This window comes from Moschus berezovskii, chromosome 2 (assembly GCF_049115385.1).
Source record: "Moschus berezovskii isolate FMDL1 chromosome 2, NW_MosBer_1.0, whole genome shotgun sequence".
NCBI classification, from domain to species: Eukaryota; Metazoa; Chordata; class Mammalia; order Artiodactyla; family Moschidae; genus Moschus; species Moschus berezovskii.
The window spans coordinates 81,959,562-81,984,585 of NC_142461.1; the positions used below are offsets into that span (position 1 = coordinate 81,959,562).

The window sequence follows — 25,024 nt, forward strand, 5'->3', positions numbered from 1 at the left end:
CAGTCTGTTGTTCCATGTCCAGTTCTTTTTTTTTTTTTTTCTTTTTTCTTCAATGTCAAGGACACAGATCAAAATTGGGTGGGGCTGGGACTAGGGAGAATCCACAGGGCATGACTCACTGGTATTAAACTTTGGGGAAACTAAAATAACAAAATACCAGCAATGCTTTAGAGTAGAAGTGTTGGAATAATGAAGGAAGAATCTTTAAGAACCAACAAAGACCAAAATTATTCTTCACAGCACACCAATATCACACATGCTTTTAAGAACCTGATCCAACATGATGCCATAGGGAGGGAAGCAGAAGGAAAGGGCAAGAAAGAGGACTGTACATATGACAATATTTGCAGATACCAATACAAGTCTCCTGGGAAAAGGGGAAGAGCATTTTCTGCAGGACCAGTGGCTGCTTCATGGAGGGCTCTGGGTGAGACTTAAATTGTTAAGGGAACCAGTGACTGAAACCACTCCCCCTGGTTAGGCACTGTAGTAACCACATGTAAGAGTTATCTTACAACCAGAGGTCCTAGGAAGAAATGTGGAACTAACAAGCTACCGCCAACAGGAAGAATTCAGAAAAGGTCAAAAGCAGAGAAAAGACTCTAGTCTAAACGTCCTTCCAATCTCCCAGAATCCTTCTCCTCCATGTCCAGTTCTAACTGTTGCTTCCTGACCTGCATACATATTTCTCAGGAGGCAGGTCAGACAGTCTGGTATTCCCAACTCTTGAAGAATTTTCTACAGTCTGTTGTGATCCACATGGTCAAATGCTTTGGCATACTTGAAAAAGCATAATTGGTTGTTTTTCTGGAACTCTCTTGCTTTTTTGATGATCCAACAGATGTTGGAAATTTGATCTCTGGTTCCTCTGCCTTTTCTAAAGTCAGCTTGAACAATTGGAAGTTCATGGTTCACGTATTGTGGAAGCCTGACTTGGAGGATTTTGAGCACTACTTTGCTAGCATGTGAGATGAGTACCATTGTATAGTAGTTTGAGCATTCCTTGGCATTGCCTTTCTTTGGGATTAAATGAAAACTAACCTTCTCCAGTCCTGTGGCCACTGCAGGGTTTTACAAATTTGCTGGCATATTGAATGAAGCACTTTCACATCATCTTTTAGGATTTGAAATAGCTCAACTGGAATTCCATCACCTCTACCAGCTTTGTTCATAGTGATGCTTCCTAAGGCCCATTTGACTTCGCATTCCAGGATGTCTGGCTCTAGGTTGGTGATCACACCATCGTGATTATCTGGGTAATGAAGATCTTTTTTGTATAGTTCTTCTGTGTATTCTTGCCACCTCTTCTTAATATCTTCTGCTTCTGTTAGGTCCATTCCATTTCTGTCCTTTATTGTGCCTATCTTTGCATGAAATATTCCCTTGGTATCTTTCATTTTCTTGAAGAGATCTCTAGTCTTTCCCATTCTATTGTTTTCCTCTCTTTCTTTGCATTGATCACTGAGGAAGTCTTTCTTATCTCTCCTTGCTATTCTTTAGAACTCTCATTCAAATAGGTTTATCTTTCCTTTTCTCCTTCGCCTTTCACTTCTCTTCTTTTCACAGCTGTTTGTAAGACCTCCTCTGACAACCATTTTGCCTTTTTGCATTTCTTTGTCTTGGGGATGGTATTGATCACTGCCTCCTGTACAATGTCATGAACCTCTGTCCACAGTTCTTCAGGCACTCTATCAGATCTAATCCCTTTAATCTATTTGCCACTTCCACTGTATAATTGTAAAGGATTTGATTTAAGTCATACCTGTATGGTCTAGTGGTTTTCTCTACTTTCTTCATTTTAAGTCTGAATTTGGCAATAAGGATTTCATGATCTGAGCCACAGTCAGCTCCTGGTCTTGTTTTTGCTGACTGTATAGAACTTCTCCATCTTTGGCAGAGAGAATATAATTAATCTGATTTTGTTTGACAATCTGGTGATGTCCATGTGTATCATCTTCTCTTATGTTGTTGGAAGAGGGTGTTTGCTCTGACCAGGTTATTCTCTTTTCAAAACTCTTATTAGACCTTGCCCTGCTTCATTCCATGCTCCAAGGCCAAATTTGCCTGTTACTCCAGGTATTTCTTGACTTCCTACTTTCCATTCCAGTTCTCTATAATGAAAAGGACATCTTTTTAGGATATTAGTTCTAGAAGGTCTTTAGGTCTTCACAGAACCATTCAGTTCAGTTCAGTTGCTCAGTCATGTCCGATTCTTTGCGACCCCATGAATCACAGCACACCAGGCCTCCCTGTCCATCACCAACTCCCAGAGTTCACTCAAACTCATGTCCATTGAGTCGGTGATGCCATCCAGCCATCTCATTCTCTGTCGTCCCCGTCTCCTCTCACCCCTAATCCCTCCTAGCATCAGACTCTTTTCCAGTGAGTCAACTCGTCACATGAGGTGGCCAAAGTATTGGAGTTTCAGCTTTAGCATCAGTCCTTCCAATGAACACCCAGGATTGATCTCTTCTAGAATGGACTGGTTGGATCTCCTTGCAGTCCAAGGGACTCTCAACAGTCTTCTCCAGCACCACAGTTCAAAACATCAATTCTTCGGCGATCAGCTTTCTTCACAGTCCAACTCTCACATCCATACATGACCACGGGAAAAAACTTCATCTTATTCAGCCCATCAATAGTAAATTGGATTAAAGATTTACTGAGCATGGCCCTGCCTATCATAACAAGACCCAGTTTCCCCCTTAGTCTCTCCCATCAGAAAACTTCCATAAGCCTCTTATATTATCCATCAGAGGGCAGACAGAATGAAAACCACAATCATAGAAAAATAACCAATTTGATCATGATCACATGGACCACAGCCTTGTTTAACTCAGTGAAACCATGAGCCATGCTGTGTAGGGCCACCCAAGATGGACAGTTCATGGTGGGGAATTCCGACAAAATGTGGTCCCATGGAGAAGGGAATGGCAAACCACGTCAGTATTCTTGCCTTAAGAACCCCATGTTTCATGAAGAAAACATATTCAGTAGCTACTTTTCAAAGGCTAGTGAGAATCAAACATATTTAATAATACGCTTATGGCACTGTTACATAAAATTTGAGATATTTTTGTGGGCCACTTATTTATATAATCATGGATATATACAGAATCTATAAAATCCTGGTTTTGCTTATGAAAGGACTGATGAGAAAGCACCTTTGAAAATACCATTTTTTAAAAAAAATACAGGTTACACTACTATTCCCAGCATGGAAATTAATAAAAAATGAAATCATATATTTGGAATAATTATAAATCATATGTCAGCATTCTCTACTCAAAATTGCATTCTTTCTATAGCCTATTTATAATGAACATGAAACTCTGTGATATGAGAATAACAGTGCTTACTGTTCTCCATGACACTTCACAGTTAACAGCATAACTTTCCTACTTGGCAGATGTCTTAGGGATTATGGGTAAGAATAGACTTCTTGAATTGATGGAAAGCTTCCAGTAAAGCAAAGGAAGAATGAGTATACTGATTTTCTCATACAACAGGGCACATGCTAGGTGCAAGGCCTTTGGGCATTCCTTGCATTATACTTAATTTAAAATGGTTCTGGACCAGGGTATGGTAGATCTGTCAATTGATTTGCTGTAAAGATTTTGATGAAAAAGCATTTGTCACTATTCTTTGGCATCATATTGCACTTTGAGTCCACTTTTTAGTATAGATTTTTAGTTAAGAGAATTTGAGAAGTTATCCATGATTTGTTATAAAAAATAATTTATAGAACAAAATCACAAACATTTGTACTTAGGAAATCTTGCCAGTTCATTTGATTTGCTATCTTTCTAGCTTACATGACTCTTCATTGTAATTTCTGACCTTCTCATGTAATATGTTGACTAAAAGAAGACTGACTTTTCATATTATTTTTGAACATATTTCAATTCTTCATGTCTAGGAAACAAATGAAAGATTAGGAATTAAGGGGGAGAATCATTCTATGTTAAAACTTCAGTAATTACTTTTCATGTTAGTATTAGTACCCAGTAAGTGTCATAAGATCCCCAGTAAGTGTCATAGGAGGGCTTCCCTCATAGCTCAGTTGGTAAATCATCTACCTGCAATGCAGGAGACACAGATTTGATTCCTGGGTTAGGAAGATCCCCTGGAGAAGGAAATGGCAACCCACTCCTGTATTCTCGCCTGGAGAATCCCATGGACAGAGAGGAGCCTGGCGGGCTATAGTCCATAGGGTCGCAAGAGTTGGACAGGACTTAGCTACTAAACCAAGTGTGTGTGTATTTATCAATAATATTTTCTGCATAACTGACATCATATTCACTATATATATATCTAAAACAAAATTTTGATTTAGGCAATACGTTTTTCCTATAAAAATTATAAGCAAGCTAAAATCTTCCATTAATTTCCATTTATTTTATGCATGCTTTGCCCTAAGTGTGGGACCAACCATCTGGAAGTGTGAGGTCATGGCATACCCACATTGCTGTCTGCTTAGCTGCCAATCCACAGTCAAGGAGAGAAAGCATGACTATAGAAGTGGCAATTGATGAGGGTAGAAAACATGTTCATACGATAAAGATCAAATTTTACTCACTGCCTCCCTGCTTGCCTTCAGAAGGATTTATTTACCATAAAGTACCTACAGTGTTACTCTGCTTACTATCCCCAACAGAGGTGTGAGGAACTTGGTGTGGTATACAGGCCATTCTGATTACAGGACAGACTCTTACAAAATTTTATCTATGTTGGAATACTTAGTGGCAGACTAAACATATGTTTAGGGAACAAGCAAAACACAGGCAATAGAAATGGGGAAAAAAGGGATAATTAAAAACTTCAGACATTAAAAAAAGAAAAAAAACTTTTTCTCATCCTGTTTCATGGTGTGAAATTTAAATTACGTATACACCAAAGAAGGTACATCATAATCATTTCAGAGACTAGGTGCTCTAAGGTCATAACTAAAGATGGTTAAAGAAATCAAGATTTTGAGGGCAGTCCAAGTTGAGAGAAAAATAAGTGGCCTCACTTCTAATATTGGACACTTTATTTTAGACACCCAGATGAGATTAGTGCATTTGCTTATCTGCCAAGGAAGTGAAAATATTTCATTGTTAAATGCTGATTATAAAGGAAAAGTAACTTTACATGAAAATTACATAGTATTTGTACCTTGCATTATAGAAGAAAGCAAAGAAAGCCACTTACTGCAGTTCTATAGAATGAGAATTTCATATGAAATTAGGGAGATCAGTGAGATAATATTGAATTTCAAAAGCATTCTAGTGAATAAGACATCTCCACTTAGAGATCTTCTTCAATTGTTAACTGAATGTTATTTACAAAAACTTGTAATTCAGCAAGGGAAAAAAAACACAGATGAGAAAAAATTTGACCTTGGTGCCTTTCACAAAATTCTTATTTTGGGAAGTAAATACTTAAACACTTCAGAAGGCCAAATTTAATCCAACATATTAAAATAATAACACTTCTGTGAGCCAGCATTTGTATTATTAGCAAATATATATATATATATATATATATACACACATATATATATATATACATATTTTCAGTGCCACATAGGAAAAATGATAGTTCAGGTTTTTACAAATGAAAATACTTAAATTAGTTTTTAGTAAGTAGGTCATAACATCTGTCCTATTCTAATACTTTTCTTCCTTACTAGTGTAGAATTTCTGGTTGCGTTTGCTGTTTTTGATTTATTTCTGTTGGTTTTTGTTTTGTGTGCTTTTTTTTTTTTTAATAGAGGGAAGGAGTGAGAGTAAGTCCTCCCCCATCATGTATTATGGAGTGCACTGTGAAAAGAACATTCTCCCATATAGCAAACACATCACAACTTTTATGACCCACTGCAGCTTGACTTCATAAGAAATTTTCAACACTGCAATTTTCAGTCTTCTTCCTAGTATGGGATCATTCATTTTATTACCTTAGCTGCATTTTCCAACCAAACTGTACTTACTTGTCTGCCTTGGATGATAGTATGTCTGTTTTTTCCTTGATAGTCCACTACTTCCACATAGTCCAAGTAAAGATCTACCCAGTAAACCCATTTGTTGACTAGGTCTAGTGCCAGTGCAGCTGGCTGCTCTGTCTTGGAATCAATTATCCTTGTTCTGTTCATCCCATCCATGTCACATCGCTCCACTTTGGCCACATTCCCATAGTCGGTAAAGAAAAGTTTTCTGTTGAAAGAAAACTAAATGTTAAAGTGGAAGGGTGGGGGCAGCATATGCAATAGAACCATCTGTAAAACACAGAACTTTTCCTTCTAATTTATTTCAGTGGTTACATCTGTTAGCTTCCCATAGCCATTTCCATATAATATCACTCATAAACAAGGAAATTTGCTAATGAATATTGCAGGGCATAAGGGAGTAGGTTAACTAACAACTGTAAAATTTCCCCAAAACGAATGATTATGGTGGGTTTATTTTTGTATTAGGGGAAATGTTTCTTTAAGCTTCATAGAGCTGGTACACATATACCACAGGAGATCTGTATAGCCCATTTGGAATAAACTTCAGAAGTGAGACAAGTAACCAGGCCAGGGCATGTGAGCTATCAGGCTTTATCTTCAACCTGCTTTTCAAATTGCCTGGTAATGTCTATCTCCTATAAAAAGCTATTATGTGATGCTCAATGATGCTATGAGTAATAGAATATAGCAAACCTGCAATGGAATTAAGCAGATGGAAAAGCAAATGTGCCATTCATAGCAATGAAAATAAATAATCACCCCCAAATCAATCCCAAATTATCCCAAATATCCCCAACTGACAAAATTTAATAAAGATAATGCAGGCCATTTCCTTTCATTTTCTCTTTATATATTTTAAAGAAAAGGCTGAAAAGCAATGTTGATCTCTGAGACAAGAAATCCTTCTATGAAGTGCTAACAGCATGTGTCAAAGGTTTAAATACCTCTAACACCTCAGTGTCTAATATTTGATTACTATTCACTATGTTTAGTAAACAGAAATCAATTTCAATTAACCTGACAAGATTTTAACAAGATTATCTACTCATGAGAGTAAATTATTTTCCTAAATGGAGGACCATCTTGCCTTCATTTAAAAACCATCTCCAGAATAATCTTATTTCCAGTGACTGAGCAATGTTAAGATTACCTAGAGTATAGAATATTCGATTTTGCTAACTTGGTGAATTAGTTTTTAGTTACCTGTCTCAACACTGTTGCGTCATTTCACAGTATGGGGTATCTTTCAATACTAAGGAATATTATCTAGGCATTAATTTACCTCTTTTGCTATGGGAAGCTGTGACTAATTTTTAATGCATGTGTAGTGTGAGCCAGATTTTATTGTGAGTATATATTCCCCCAAATATTTTGAAAGATCAATTTATCACAATAATTTAAAAAAATAAAATTAGTTTTATCCTAATTTCTCCTGGGGGAAAAGAAAACGATCACAATAAGTTAAAAAAATGTTTTTCAAGTGACATTCCATTCAAGTGAAGAGATTTCTATTCCAGTGAAGAAGAAATAAAGGGGTATACGGTACATTTTATCATCATGCTAAATACTCAAACTTCTACTCCTATGATGGCTCGTTAGTTACCTTTCTTACTCTCTCCCTCTCTCTCGTCTTTACCACAATCTCTTCCTGCTTCCATCTTTCATCTTCTCTTTCTTCACTTCTTAATCAATTTGTTCGTGGCCATCTCAAGTTCAGTTACTATTAAGATTACCAGTTTACCTCTTTCTTACTATAGAATACTGTCCACTGTTCTTATCATAAAAACTCTCTTTCTCACCTCATACCAAAATGCCTGTCCCTTTATAGTTTTCTTTTCCAACTGGTCCATTGCACAGACCAGATAGATGCTGGTGTGCAGGTAGCTCGTCTTTGTCACAGACAGTCGGAGGCTCTGGCCCAGTGTTTAGCATGCTGTATATAGACTATGTATAGTGACATGAAAAAGGGAATTCCAACTATCTACATGAGGCTGAATAGGAAAGATGAGTCTCGAGATTAGAACTTCTCTCAAGTCACCATGAGGTGACTTCATTAGATGTGATCCTAAAAAGACAAAAAGAGAAGAGTGCCAAGACAAGAAGCCTGGAGGCATATTTTTGAAGAAAGAAAACCAAACAAGATTAGAGGTTATGATTAAAGATACAGACTCTTATAGAGGCCTAAAGGAGAAAAGTTCCCTGATAAAGAATTGGAGTGGCTGGCTGGGTCAGTCACTACACAAAATAAAAAAAGATTAAAAAAAAAAAGAATACGAATTAAGAAGATGTCATTGAGTTTGGTATTTGTTAGAATACTAGTGATTTTTGGTTCTTCTGCCTGAAAAAAAAAAGTTTATTTATAGAGGAAAAGTGAATCTGATGATAATAAAGGAGGTTGGGAAAATGTAAATAATTTGTCCAAGAAGATTTTCAGTGATACTAACCTATTATTGCAGGGGTGATTCAAATGATTCTTATCTTAATTACAGGACATAATAAAACTGGTTGAGGCAACTCTGAATAAGCTTAAGAAAAGTATGAAAGAAAATTATAAATATATGATTCATCAAAATTTTGCTGTCTTAATGAAAATGTAAAACCAAAAGAACAGGAGGACTTTGGGTATGTGAAATAGCATTGAGTTAGAAGAAACAGTGAAGAATTTGTCATTGAACTTCCAGCAAAAGCAGATCAGTGCTGAGTGGTGATATAAAACAAGGTCTTTCCATCAAATTAAACTTCCTCAGATTTGAGAATACTATGATAAGCTCAGTTCACTTATAAGTGAAATGCAAGAATTGAAAGGGTTCTCCAGGATAGTAGCACTAAGAACATAAATCTGCAAGCAATAAATATCCATAGTCACATATTGTGACTATCATTATAACTGTATATGTTTCTTTGCTTGTTTTAATACAGTTTAATTTTAGTTTAAAATTATCTCCTACTGTTTTAACTGTCTGAAACATAACTAAATTTCATTTGTGAAGTATAGCTAGGGTTTGATAAAATCACTCTTATCTTTCTTATAAAGAATGAATCCAATGATCTCACTGATCTTAATAAATGTTTGTGAGATAGAAAGGTCAGATTATTTCTATTTTACAGATGAAATAGATTCCAAGTCCACATGGACAACTTGTCAGAACCATGACACACATATTTGTCTTGCCTTTTGTTTTTAATGCATTCTTTTGAAATAATTTAAACTTACAGAAAAGTTGTAAGGATTGTAGAATAATGTGTATACCTTTCACCTAGATTCACCAGATTTTCAACTTTTGTTCCTCTGGGCATTTTTAGTACCATCTGAACCATTTGACACTAAATTGCAGAAATGATGACCCTCCTCAACTAAGATTTCAGTGTGCATCTCCTAAGTACCAGGACATTCTCTTTTATAACCATAGTACATCTAACAAAATTGATGCATTTAACACTGCTACAATATGTAGATTTTATTCAAATATAGCCTGTTCAGTAATAATGTTGTATACAGTAAAAATTTCTTTTTTTCTGTAATTTAGCATCCAATCCAAAATTATGTATTTCTCTTAATTGTCTTTTCTCTCTAGACTCCTTTAATTTTGAATAGATATTTAGCCTTGCATTGTTTTTTGTTATTTCTAAAGTATAAACATGAGTTGTTTTGAAGAATCTCTCTCTTTTTTTTTTTAAATTTTGATGTGGACCATTTTTAAAATCTTTATTGAATTTGTTATAATATTGCTTCTGTTTTATGTTTTGGTTTTTTGACTCTAAGGCATGTGGGATCTTAACCTCTCAACACACATCCCCTGCATTGGAAAGCAAAGTCTTAATCTCTGGACCACCACAGAAATCTCTAATATCCCTATCTTGAGTCTGCCTAATTTTTCTCATAATTGGATTACTTTATGCTTTTTGAACTGAAATGTAATAGCTTTATACATTATTATTTATGCCTCTGGGTTTAGAAACCAATGGTAAGCCTATGTTCTATTCAAGAAATTCCCTAAAATGAAGCACAGATGGTAGTTTGAAATCTCCTTTATCCCATCTTATTCAGTGTTTTCTGAACACTTAACTTAATTTCCAGGGTTTTCAGTCATCCTTTCAGCATCTCCTCTCACAAGAACCAAGCATCCTCTGCTGCTTCCAGTACAGCCAAGGAGCTGCCTATGTAGCAGTCTGCATATCAAACTCATGGTGGCTGGTGGAGACCATTCCCAAATTTGTCCTATACCCCATTCTCTCAGGATTACACTACTAACATTTCCTATTGTCCTGTTCTTTCCCATAGTACCAATTATTTTTTTATTCTCTAGAAAGTAGAAGAAATTAAATTGAGATTTCTATTCTCTAGTTCTTAACTTCCTTTTTGAATGCCATTTGATTCAATTCCCACTAACACAAAAATTAAAGTGAAACAACATCCCAGCTACTGTCTCTAACGCATGCTTAACTATTAGTTCATAAAGGAAAGGAAAATTTCTTTCAAACTTTTAATTATTCATCCAACTCCTTAATCATAATTTGACAGCTGGAGTAAATAGGAGTTTGTCATATTGACTTCCTTATCTCATTTCATATGGGAAATTGATTTTATCTGACGTCCCTGTTGATTACATGACTAGCCCTGTCTTACTATAGACATATAAGTATTTTATACAATTGGGGATAGTAAGAAACTTTGAATATTGTTGATAAACTTGCCAGACATAAATCAAAAGTCACAAAGGGAGTACTGACTGACAGAGACAGAACACTGTGCTTTCAGAGTTATGGCCTCAAACATCCTTATGCTTTAAAGCAAAGCAATTGTTATACATACTGATGTCTTAAAACATGTGCTTTTTTTGTTGTTTTTTCTTTAACAGATTAAAAATAAGGCTTACTTTTCCAAGTGATATCTGCTTTAAGTGATTCTTCCATATTTTTGTACTTTGTCCAAAATGACAAAGGGAAATTTAAGCATACCAGAGTCCTACCTACATCTTTTTTTTTTTTTTTAATAAAGCTGCAACTTTTTCTTAAGTATTCATTCATTCATTTGGTGAAGGACTGATGCTAAAGCTGAAGCTCCAATACTTTGGCCACCTCATGCAAAGAGTTGACTCACTGGAGAAGATTCTGATGCTGGGAGGGATTGGGAGCAGGAGGAGAAGGGGACGACAGAGAATGAGATGGCTGGATGGCATCACCGACTCGATGGAGGTGGGTTTGAGTGAACTCCGGGAGTTGGTGATGGACAGGGAAGCCTGGCGTGCTGTGATTCATGGTGTTGCAGAGTCGGACACGACTGAGTGACTGAACTGAACTGAACTGAATCTTAGTTGTGGCATGTGGAAATTAGTTCCCTGACCAGGGATCAAACCTGGCACCCTGCATTGGGAGCACAGGGTCTTAACCACTGGACCACTGTGGAAGTCCCCTTCCATATCCTTTAACTATATGGTCAACTCTGGCTTTGCGTCATCATTCTTACCTCTAACATTTTGGTTATAGCTTAAAGTTGGAATTTAGAAATTTTCAAAGTTCTCACAATGTAATTATCTATCATTCATTTAACTGTTTAGAAATGAGGTTATACAACAAGATTTTGGTTAAGAAATAAATAAGAAAGGAATGAGGCATAAAACTCAAAGGCCATATATTGCTAAATTAAAAAAAAAAATCATCGTTCTAATAAGGGCCTAACACACTCTCCATGTTTTTAATCTAGCGTTAGAGAACTTCATATCTTCACATTTCAGGAAAAATATATGTATTTTTCTTAATAACAATTACATTAGAAGCATCAGTTTTTGGTCTTGTTTTAAAAATATCTATGCTATCCAAAAAGCATCAATATTAATACTTTATTTTTCTTCCATTGTGTTTACAGAAATTGAACAAGAAAGTGATTTTCTACATTTTATGGAGTAATTAAAGTATACTCTGAATTAAAGTCAAAATATTAAATATTTATCACTGTAACTCTAAAATGCAATTGTGAATATTAAAGAGTAATGAGTCTTCAGAGTAACAGGTTTTAATTCAATTTCTATTAGCTCCTGCTACTTAAGGGATGTAGAAGATACATCAACTACTTTCTCTGTCTAGCCAAGATTGTTCAAGACAGTAATTTATTGATTTTTACTTGGTTGGGGTTTTTGCTTTCATTGTTTGAAAAAATCTCTCTTGAATTTCGTTTTCAGTTCGTACATAAACACACAGAAATTAAACTTGACATACAGGTTCCTGTTAGCAGCTGGCTATTCTATATTCTGGAAACACCCCCACTAATAATTCTGCTGGAAGTGTTAATGAATTAGATACATCAGTCAACATGACTTACTCAATCAACATCCTCATTTACCCGAATCTGCCCCACTCAGTTAGTGTTCCTGAGAGTGGCATCCCTATGTGGCAATATTATCCCTTCCCCATCCCCCCCCACCACCTTGGGGACATTTGATGCAAGCAAAATAAAATTATAGGCTAAGCTGACTCACTCTGACCCTTTCTCTCATGAATCTATACCAAACGGTATGGAGCTCACCTAGTGGGCAGCTCTGCCAACAAGGGTGGAGGGTGGGATGGGGTGAGGTGGGGTGGGGTACAGACAGGAGGAGGACCAGAGCATGATCATAGATATAGAGGAGTCACAAGATATAAACAGGGTGGAAGGAGCCATGCAGTCTTTGGGCAAGAAATTCTCTAGGAGTCTGTTTTAATTTCATGTCCTCAGGTAGGTAAACATAGGAGTTATCACAGCCTGTTGGAGATCTATATACATTTGAGTGGCTTTGGTGGGGGGTTTCTGTACTTGGAAGCTAATGTGCCATAAGTAAAACACTACATTGTTTAATATCTTATTAAAGATTCAGATAACTCTTGTACTAAAGATTCTGAATAATCAAAACTTTTACTGCCTTAGGAAAAACATTGAAATGCCAACTCTACGTAAAGGAATCATTTTATAATGTTCACATGTAGCCCTCATGTAACCCCAACATGGCATAAATATATATAGATATATAAATAGAAAGCATCTAAATTTTTTCTGTAATCTCCCATGAAAACAGAAAAGAAAGATATTAATAATGGATAATAATTTTTTAAAAATCATCTTTCTTCATTTTTTAAAAGCTCAATATATTACTCAGGACATATCAACAGATTTTCAAATGTTCTTCCCAATTCTGAGCTCTCTAAACACTTTCACAAATTCAAATATGAACTCTATCAATCTCCATCCTATCCCAACCCTGCCTCTAACTCATTTTTTTAACATTATTTCAAGCAAATTTATCTTTTAAGATTTTATTCCCTTTTTTTTTCATCTTTCCATATTCTGAGAGCTAGAAGTTATTCAGCAACTAATAAGCTTGCCACTGTAAACAAAGGAAAAAAATGTAAAAAGATTTGCATATTATTATTATTGTTTTTGTTTAGTCATTCAGTCATCTCTGACTCTTTTCCAACTCCAGTGGGATTCTCCAGTCAAGATTACTGGACTGGGTTGCCATTTCCTCCTCCAGGGAAACTTCCCGGCCCAGGGATCAAACCACATATCTGGGTCTCCTGTGCTGAGGGCAAATTGTGAAGCCCCCATTATTATTTTTTTTATCTTTATCACATAGCTTTTTCATCAATGTTTAACACAGATGGGGACACAATGGAATAAATAACTGGTTTTCCCTGGAGTGGTGTTGCCTGATACTTGGTTTATATTTACTCATTCATGTCTACCACCCATATGTGACTACACTTAAACTGGAACTACCACATCTAATCACCTAAAAGATAATGATGTACTTGTCCTAACATTTTGATTTTCAGGCAGCCATTTTTCTCAAGTTGTAATTGAAACCTTTAAACTCATCTATATTCCAGATGTAAGTTTTCAATATCCTCACCCTTATTTACACAGGTCTCTGCCTAAAGTACAGGGCAGCATAACATCTGTCCACAGATACAACATCCTCTCTTCCTACCCAAACACTTCTGACCTACCCTCTGAATCTTCTATTCTATGATCACAAAGTCCCCAATATCAAAGATTAAACTTTGAATGTTAATTCCTCCTTTTTGCTTTTACTGAGATTTAGCATCTCTTGAGCTCATCCTTTACCAGCAGTCACAGAAAATGTGGGCTTCTTATAAGAACCTCAGGAGTAGATCTAAAATCAGTGCCTCCTCTAATGCTAATTCCAGAATGCTACTCTCTTCTTATCTTATAACATCTCATGTTTTTTCGAGAGTCTCATTAATAGACCGTATCAATGACAGCACCCATTCTCAAGGTAAACTATGTATTATTAAAATCCTCCTACAACTGTTGATAACAATCAGAATAAAACTTCATATTCTCAACATTGCCCCAAACAGTCAGATAATTTAGTCTCTACCTATCTCTCCAGCTGTGTCTGGAGATACACTTTCTCAGTTTTAATACCTACATCTAATAGTATTCTTCTATATAATTCAAATAACTTGGCCATCTTTCAATTCATTAAACAATCTACACAATTTCTTCCTTTCTCCATTTCTTCCTTTCTCCAGGAGACATATCTTGTCCCCAAGTCTGGAAAGTAATTTCTACCTCACTATTCCATAATTGGCTTTAGCTTTTAACTTAAATGTCAATTTCTGTGAAAGACCTTTCCTGTTTTGCACGTATCAGTTAGGTCTGCCTGATAAAATCTCATGGCATTCTGTATTTTCATCACATTCTTTCTTATTTAATTGCATAAAACAGATACACACAAACATACATACACACACACATGCAGTGGTTAGTTTAAGATCTGTTGACTAAGTAGATTATAATCTATAAGAGGAAAAAGACTATATATGCTTTATTCAGGACTATATACTCATGACTGAACCAAGTATCTGCCCATATTGTTTCTCGGTCTCTCTACATAAATATATATATATAAGCTCTGAATTCACCCCCTCGTAATAAAAAAGAAAATCTAAAACAGACTTAAAAGCATGCTAAAAGGGCAAAAAATATGGATAAGGCCATTGTAGGGTATGTAAATAAGTTGGTTTTCCACATTATTCAGCATAGCCCACTGAAATTCTTTGTTCCTAAAGCATTAGCTAATAATAAATTATTGCTTGGCCTCAGTTTTATTGATTTGCCGTCTTTTGTACATAATTCTCTTTAGAGAATTTATAGGGAATAGTGATATTAGATCATGGTAAGATCTGGTATTCCTATATCTGGCCAATTTTAGGTTTTAATGACATCTCAATATTAATTTCTACCTACCTGTAGATACCAGATTATAACAGCATTTGCATGTATCTCTAAGGGATTTATACCATTTACTTCCAGAATATAACAAAGTTTTGTTTCTTTGTTTACTTTAAAGAAGGATATTTATATAATCAACATGAATTTAAAGATTATACTGTCCCCTGTGAGGAAGATGGACTCAAAATGTTGGAAGATTAGATAAGGAGATACCAATATGGTAGATAAGCATTAGCATACGGGTAAATGGGAAAGAAGAGAGAAATGTCAAGGAGTATTTTGGGGTCTATATCAACAGGACTTGACAGTTAATTGGGTGAAAACAAGGGTGATTAGAGAGGAGCATTCTAGCTCTATAATAAATTTCCCAAAATATATTTATGGAGTATACTGAGCCTTCAGATTTTTCTCAGGAAATCTGCCAGGCATAAGATTGCAAGGTGTCACTGAATTTAATATGAGGAAAGGATTTTACAATTTGGGCATATTACTTTCCATGACCAAGGGCAACACTATCTCAGGTCTTCTTCAGGGGTCAGAATGCAGGATGTCAGTACTCAAAAGCTCATGCTCAATATACTTGATTCATGTGGAATAGTAGAATATTTGGAGTAATATACTGGATGTAAAAAGTTGTTCTTTGAAATATGCAGAGATGTATAACCTAATTTCCACACTAAGGGTATCCTACTGGTTTATAAACGCATTTTTCTGAGATGAAATAACACAGATGGCTGTCTCAGAAGCAGCTAAGGTAAGTATCCATGAAGTTGTGGACTGCTGAACAAATCTGGTTCACTGCTATGCTAATTACCAGTTAGCTGAACTGTCAGTTTCTATTTTAAATTCTTACTAAACGGAGGAAAAAGCAGCAACGTGAAAATAAAACTTAACTGCAGCATAGTAATTTTTAATATATTATTTATTGTTTATACTTGGATGCTTGTCTCAGTCTGCCGTTGTGATAAAATGTGTGATAATATTGCAATGATGATAAAATCATATGGTTACAGAGATAAAACCACAATGTAGAAAATAAAGATTTCTTTGATATTCACTTTTCTAGCTGTGAAAAGCAGGTATATACTAGGAAAAATAAGGCAAACATCCTGTAAAGTAATAACTTCTTCATAAGTGACATTATTCAAATGCCTTGGTTTAGTTTTAAGCTGAAATGCAGCATTAAGTGTAGACTAAGTTTGGTTAAGACTGCAGAGGCTAAAGGAAGCTGATGAAGGGAAACGACTGTTCTTGCTCTTTTGGCAAAACAGTGGTGGTAGAGGTTTAGTCGCTAAGTCGTGTCTGACACTTGTGATCCCATGGACTGTAACTGCCAGATTCTTCTGTCCGTGAGATTCTCCAGGCAAGAATACTGGAGTGGTTTGTCATTTACTTCTCCAGGGGATCTTCCTGACTCAGAGTTGAACCTGGGTCTCCTGCATTGCAGGCAGATTCTTTACCAAATGAGCTATGAGGGAAAGTAAAAGTCACTCAGTCACGTCTGACTCTGTACAGTCCATGGAATTCTCCAGGCCAGAATACTGGCCTTTCCCCGGGTGGTCTTTCCCTTTCCAGGGGATCTTCCCAACCCAGGGATCAAACTCAGTTTTCCTGAATTGCCAGTGGATTCTTTACCAGCTGAGCCACAAGGGAAGCCCAAAGCCCCTGGCAAAACAGGGATTGTGATAATTGCTAGATGCTTCTAGACTAGGGTTTCTTGACCAGGATGACCTTTAGGGTCTCCATCCATAACTAGTTTTTCAGGCTGTGCAAATTGACAAGTAGGCCAGGAGATATTTATTCCTACAGGTGTTTTTGGACAAAAAGTTAATACTCCCAAAGGTAAATATCCATGTTCTAAACAGTGATTCTCAAGTTTTTTTGTACACAATAATCATCTAGATATCTTGCTGAAATCTCTGTCTTCTACAATTATTGTGGTGGGAATTTGGGGAGTACCTAATAAAATTAAATATGCATGTAAAATCTCTTTCATCCAACAATAATTGTTCCAGAAATTTATCTTGAAGATGAATTTTCACAAATAAGAGACACTACATGCACTAACTTATTCACTCTAACGTTATTAACAATGGCAAAATATTTTTGGCCAGCTTTCCTTCCTCATCCCTATTCATTATTTCTTCCCAGATATATTACTCATTTGGTATCTCCTGAGCTCAAGATTCTGGGACTACAACAGAGGATTCTAACGTATCTAATCTCTACTTCTGGAGGGAATGAGGAACAAGATTATTGAAGATAAATATGCGTCATAACTTATGAAGAAATACTCAGAGATGATCTGCTTGGGTAAGTGCAAATTGTTAACTGATAGAAGCAATGTCTACTAACAAATTCTTATTAGTGTCATACTCAAAGAATTAAAAATAGTGGGCTATTCGAGGGGCTTCCCTGATGGCTCAGAAGGTAAAGAATCTGCCTGCCATGAAGGAGACAGGAAAGTCAGGTTCGATCCCCTGGAAAAGGAAATGGTAACCCACTTCAGTATTCTTGCCTGAAAATCCCCATGGACAGAAGAGCCTGGCAGCTTAGTCTAAAGGATCACAGAGTCAGAAACAACTAAAAAACTAAGCGCAGACACACAGGCTATTCGATCCTGGTAATCTTTTCTGAATTTTAGTAATTTCTAACATGGAAGCCAATTAGTTTTTCAAAGAGAACAAATTATTTAAATCTTGTATTAGAAAGTTTCCTAGGTTATTGTCTGCTGCTCAAACTTCATGACATTCTTCTTCTAAATCAGTGTCTATAATATTCAACTTTATATATCAATTTAACAGGATATAGTCTCCAGTTCAATCAAACACCAATTCAGCTGTTACTAAGAAGATGTTTTGTATATATAATTATCATCTAAGATTATCCTCAATAATTTGAATGGGCTTGATTTAATCAATTGAAAATTTTAAAAGCAGAACCAAAACTTCCCTGAAGGAGAAAATTTAAATGTGGACTGTAGCATCAGCCCTTGTTCAAGACTTCCAGGCTGCCTTTGTGACTGTCTGCCCTAAGGATTTTCATTTAACTAGCTAGCACCCACACCTGTATATACCAATTCCTTAGGGGAAAAAAAATTTTTTTTATAAATCCTACTGGTTCTTTTTTTTTTTTTTTTTCTGGTGGAACTTTGACAAATAGAGTGCCTAAAAACTATTTGGGAGAATACTCTACCATTAAATGTGAATTTAAAATATTTAATAGATATTAACAGTTCAACTAACTGGAAATTAGAGTATCAATAAACCACATTTGTTCAGTAAACCAAATGGAGAAAACAGAGGTCCCAAGGACATATTTTAGACCCCTAAATCCTGCCACACCAAAGGAAGCACCGCTTGTTTATTCAGAAATCTGAGCAATTAAATTTCATCTTTTCTGCTTAAGCTGATTTGAATGGAGTTTTCTAACATTTATAACTGGAAAATTCTTATGTGATAAATATTCACAGTTAAGAAAAATAGTAACTGAAACACCTATCAAAACTACAGGAAAAAGGGAAGTCAAATATTCCACAGATAACAAATGTACTACGAAGTTATTACGTAGGAAAGTTGGAAGTTTTAAAAATATATGTGAAACTACTATAAATTAATTTTATTTTGTTTAAATGAAAGGAAAAGTTATCTGAGTAATCACTATTTTTTAGCAATACTTGGCAAATTAAGAAGTCTAAGATTAAAATATATATATAATTTCCTCGATCAATTCAGTTCAGTTCAGTTGCTTGGTCATTCCTGTCTCTTTGCAACCCCATGGACTGCAGCATGCCAGGTCTCCCTGTCCATCACCAACTACTAGAGTTCACTCAAACTCATGTTCATTGAGTGGGTGATGCCATCTAACCATCTCATCCTCTGTCATCCCCTTCTCCTCCCACCTTCAATCTTTCCCAGCATCAGTGTCTTTTCAAGTGAGTCAGCTCTTTGAATCAGATGGCTAAAGTACTAGAATTTCAGCTTCAACATCAGTCCTTCCAATGAACATTCTGGACTGATTTCCTTTAGGATGGACTGGTTGGATCTCCTTGCAATCCAAGGGACTCTCAAAAGTCTTCTCCAACACCACGGTTCAAAAGCATCAATTAAAATTCTTTGGCACTCAGCTTTCTTTATAGTCCAGCTCTCACATCCATATATGACTAATTTCCTCGATAAAAGCTCCCAAACTTTATTTTGCTTTACACAGGAAACAGCACAAGTAGAATAACAAAGTTCATACTCCATTATGAATAAAATCAATGAATTATTGGAAATAAATGCAATCTCCATCTGCCAATCAAACTGTCAAATATATATATATATATATATATATATATATATGCAATGCATATATATAATCCCTGAATTATTATGGTTCAATTTATGATTTTCTGACTATTTAATAGCATGAAAGTGATAATCAGTGACTAGAGGCCACATAGTACCCCACCTTATCCATGGTTTCATTTTGTGAGGTTTTAGCTACCATAGTCATTTGTGGTTCAAAAATATTAAATTGAAAATTTCAGATACAATTCATAAGCTTTAAATGATGAACCATTTTTAGTAGTGTAATAAAACCTCACACTGCTTTGCTCTGTCCCACTCGGAGTGTGAATCATCCCTTTGTCAGCACATCCATGCGGTGTATGCTACCCACTCATCAGGACAGTAAAAGGGTACATAAAGGGCTCAGTACTATCCCCAATTTTAGTCATTCAGTAGGGATCTTAGAATGTATCCTTTGTAGATAAGTGTGTGGGGAGGGGCGGGGTGAGGGAGCTAATGTACTCCAAAATTTGACTTTTAATCTTTTCCTGAGCTAGCCATATGTTGTTCAGTTCAGTTCAGTTCAGTCACTCAGTCATGTCCGACTCTCCGTGACCCCATGAATCACAGCACGCCAGGCCTCCCTGTCCATCACCAACTCCCAGAGTTCACTCAAACTCATGTCCACAGAGTCGGTGATGCCATCCAGCTGTCTCATTCTCTGTCGTCCCTTCTACTCCTGCCCCCAATCTTTCCCAGCATCAGAGTCTTTTCCAGTGAGTCAACTCATCGCATGAGATGGCCAAAGTATTGGAGCTTCAACTTTAGCATCAGTCCTTCCAATGAACACCCAGGATTGAGCTCCTTTAGAATGGACTGGTTGGATCTCCTTGCAGTACAAGGGACTCTCAAGAGTCTTCTCCAACACCACAGTTCAAAAGCATCAATTCTTTGGCGATCAGCTTTCTTCACAGTCCAACTCTCACATCCATACACGACCACAGGAAAAACCATAGCCTGAGTAGACGGACCTTTGTTGGCAAAATAATATCTCTGCTTTTTAATATACTATCAAGGTTGGTCATAACTTTCCTTCCAAGGAGTAAGCGTCTTTTAATTTCATGGCTGCAATCAGCATCTGCAGTACTGACTCTCAGACGATGCTGGGCACTGGAGTCAGTCACAGCCCCCAGTCAATCACAGGAGCACGTGTATAGGAAATGAACTATACACTTACAGCCATTCTATACCCATCTAGCCCTTCTGTATGACACTTTCCATATAGTGTTCAACAAATCACATAAGATATTCAATACTTTATTTCATAAAAGACTTTGTGTTAGATGATTATGCCCAATTGTAGGTTAATATAAGAGTTCAGAGACTGTTAAAGGTAAGCTAGGATAAGCTATGATGCTTGGTAGGATAGCAATATTACATGCATTTCTGATGGATATTGTGAAATAACCCCATTATAAGTCCAGGATGATCTATATTCCATAAAGTAAATTATCCAAATAACAGTTTTTACATAGTCACTATAATATGGTTTTACAACTTTAGAAATTAAATTGTGAGGCAAAAGTGTTTCCAAATATTTATAAAAGAAAAATGAAAGTTGTGCAGCTGAATGAAAATGATTCGGTGATCTAGTGGGCTAGCTTAAGGCTTTATGACTTAATATCCAACTGACCAGTAACCAGGATATTCTAAATAAACTGTTTTTTCCACCATGAACCTGGCCTCTGACATTGATACATTGATACTCTTTGTAAAATACAGAATGTTATGATTAGGAAACTTAGTTTGGAATGTTTAAATCAGTCCATGATTTTTTTTTTTCCTTCTGTTTTCTTCACGGGAGCAGTCCTTTCCCCACAAGATTTAGCTCCTATAGCACAATATCCTTTACACCGTAGTCCTTCCTACCCCTGACTCCTTTCCCTGTTTTAGACCGGTAGTGGTTAGCTAGCCATTCGATATCCAAAAAACTGGTTGCGAGTGAATCAGGTTTTCTGACTTTATTTTTAAAATATGACACAAGAAGCTCGTAGTGACTTCTGACTTGAATGACAGATACATTCAGGGAACTGGTTAGCTATGTTTAAGGAATGTATGAGTGCAGCAGGAAAAGCTTGTCAGGAGAGAGGGAGATAAATAGAGATAGTGATAAAGATAAAAGGTATGGAGGAGAGAGAGACAGAGAAAAGTAATGAAGCAACCATAAAGAAAGAAGTGTTCTCTCTTTGCTCAAACATGGCCTTAAAGTCCTCATAGGGAATGTGAGAAGTGGCCTTCTCAAAGGCCACTTTCAAACTATTATGTTAAGTAATGGGTCTGCTAACCAGAAACAAGGAATGGTTAACAAAGATTTACTTCAAGTGATGCTATCAAAAAAAATAAAGTTTAAAATGCAGTGGTAAATTGTACCAAATAAAAATAAACTCTGAGCTAATGTTGTATCTGTACTACCCTAATGAAATTATCTTTTCTCCACCTTGAATTACTAAATTATAAGAGCTGGAGAGATAAAGTGTTTTTGCCCAGGATCATATACAGATAAGTTGTTACAAGATTTGGTATCAAACTTGAGATATCTTCGTTTATGGACATGTGCTGTGCTCAATTTCCTCCCAGTGTTTCCAGTTCTCTCTCTCTCTTTTTATTTAAGCTTAAAAAACTAAAGCTCTTATAGTTTTTATTGTGTGAATTTTTAACTATCACTTATAAATATTTTTATAAAAAATGGCATTTAGACTTTCTACCTTGCTTTTCCAAATAGAAGGCAAAAGCTTTAGGAAAAAAAAAAAAGTCAGTTGTCTCCATAGTATATAAAATAGTTTTGTCTGAAAAACAAGTAACAGCAATAACAACTGTATTTTTTAATTTCTACAGAGTATTTGGACTGCTGAAATAACTGTAGGTAGAGCCATAATGTGCTGAGAGACTGTGAAAGGTTAATTGATGAAAGTGCATTATTCATTGCTTTTCCTATATTTGTAAATAAAGATGATAACCCTTGTAAAAAGGCTGGGGCCTGGACCCTTTGCTGCAGTGCTCGCACTTAGACAAATGTCTCCTAAACAACAAAATACAAAGAAACTATAAGGGACTAAAAATAACTGCATATATGTGCAGTTGGGGCAAATTATGAACAAGATACAAAAAGATCAAAAACTCACACAGCACCACCAAGGTGGAGGGCAGATCACTTAAGCCACCCTGCCAACCTGAACCCTAGACCCATCCCTACCCTCATCCCATATAAGGAGCCAATTACCCCTGCCTCATTGAAGGAGCATGAAAAAGTGTTCCTTGTTTTTGCTCCCTCCTGCTGCAACAGTAGCCCCAATAAATATTAGCCTTTTCTGAATTTGTCTGACTGCTTATCAATTTCTATTGATTAAGGAGGCTAAGAACCTGGTCAGTAACATTTATATGTAAAGTGTGTCAAAATGCTGAGAACACAACAGATTCACAAGTTTTTGTTAATGTGAGCATGTTATGTAACCATGCAAAGACTGATGCTCTAAAATCCCATAATCTGTGCGTTTTTTGTTTTTATTTTTTTAATATTCCCTTCCCTTCTTCCTCTCTTCCTTCCCTCTCCTTTAATCAAGAGTGATGAGAAGCTTTCTAAAGACAGATTTCTCTATTTCTGTTATAACCTAAACCAGTATGCACATAAATGCTCATGTGAGTATAATCATTATGAAAGGTAACTGGTTAAAGTTAAAGCACTAAGTTCAGGTAAATTAATTTCATGAAAAAATTATCAAACTCTTTGTGTTAGGAAGTGTTCTAGTTTCATTCTTTTACGAGTGGCTGACCAGTTTTCCCAGCACCACTTGTTAAAGAGACTGTCTTTTCTCCATTTTATATTCTTGCCTCCTTTGTCAAAGATAAGGTGTCCATAGGTGCATGGATTTATCTCTGGGCTTTCTATTTTGTTCCACTGATCTATATTTCTGTCTTTATGCCAGTACCATACTGTCTTGATGACTGTGGCTTTGTAGTAGAGCCTGAAGTCCGGCAGGTTAATTCCCCCAGTTCCATTCTTCTTCCTCAAGATTGCTTTGGCTATTCGAGGTTTTTTTTATTTCCATACAAACTGTGAGATTATTTGTTCAAGTTCTGTGAAAAATATCATTGGTAGCTTGATAGGGTTTGCATTGAATGTATAAATTACTTTGGGTAGTATACTCATTTTCACAATATTTATTCTTCCAATCCACGAACATGGTATATTTCTCCATCTATTAGTGTCCTCTTTGATTACTTTCACTAGTGTTCTATAGTTTTCTATGTACAAGTCTTTTGTTTCTTTAGGTAGATATATTCCTCATTATTTAATTCTTTTCATTGCAACAGTGAATGGAATAGTTTCCTTAATTTCTCTTTCTATTTTCTCATTATTAGTGTATAGGAATGCAAGGGATTTCTGTGTGTTGATTTTATATCCTGCAACTGTACTGTATTCATTGATTAGCTCTAGTAGTTTTCTGGTAGAGTCTTTAGGGTTTTTTGTATAGAGGATCATGTCATCAGCAAATAGTGAAAGTTTTACTTCTTTTCCAATTTGTATTCCTTTTATGTCTTTTTCTGTTCTGATTGCTGTAGCCAAAACTTCCAGAACTATGTTGAATAGTAGTGGTGAGAGTGGGCACCCTTATCTTGTTCCTGACTTAAGGGGAAATGCTTTCAGTTTTTCACCGTTGAGGATATTGTTTGCTATGGGTTTGTCATATATAGCTTTTATTATGTTGAGGTATGTCCCTTCTATTCCCACTTTCTGGAGAGTTTTTATCATAAATGGATGTTGAATTTTGTCGAAGGCTTTCTCTGCTTCTATTGAGATAATCATATGATTTTTATTTTTCAGTTTGTTAATGTGGTGTGTTATGTTGATTGATTTGCAGTTATTGAAGAATCCTTGCATTCCTGGGATAAAGCCCACTTGGCCATGATGTATGATCTTCTTAATGTGTTGTTGGATTCTGATTACTAGAATTTTGTTAAGGATTTTTGCATCTATGTTCATCAGTGATATTGGCCTGTAGTTTTCTTTTTTTGTGGGATCTTTACCAGGTTTTGGGATTAGTGTGATGGTGGCCTCATAGAATGAGTTTGGAAGTGTCCCTTCCTCAGCAATTTTCTGGAAGAGTTTGAGTAGAATAGGTGTTAGCTCTTCTCTAAATTGTTGTTAGAATTCAGCTGTGAAGCCGTCTGGACCTGGGCTTTTGTTTGCTGGAAGATTTCTGATTACAGCCTCTAGTTCCGTGCTTGTGATGGGTCTGTTCAGATTTTCTATTTCTTCCTGGTTCAGTTTTGGCAAGGTGTACTTTTCTAGGAATTTGTCCATTTCTTCCAGGTTATTCATTTTATTGCCATATAATTGCTGATAGTATTCTCTAATAATCCTTTGTATTTCTGTGTTGTTGGTTGTGATCTCTCCATTTTCATTTCTAATTTTATTGATTTGGTTCTTCTCCCTTTGTTTCTTGATGAGTCTGGCTAGTGGTTTGTCAATTT

General features: G+C 36.0%; 1 protein-coding gene across 1 annotated transcript in view; it reads right to left on the reverse strand.

The window, feature by feature from the left end:
* LRP1B (LDL receptor related protein 1B) overlaps window positions 1-25,024 on the reverse strand; it is a 2,241,805-nt gene that overhangs the window by 1,005,792 nt on the left and 1,210,989 nt on the right. The window contains exon 8 of the mRNA XM_088842364.1: window positions 5,972-6,194. Coding sequence (XP_088698490.1) covers window positions 5,972-6,194 — 223 coding nt within the window. The remainder of the gene's footprint in view (window positions 1-5,971; window positions 6,195-25,024) is intronic.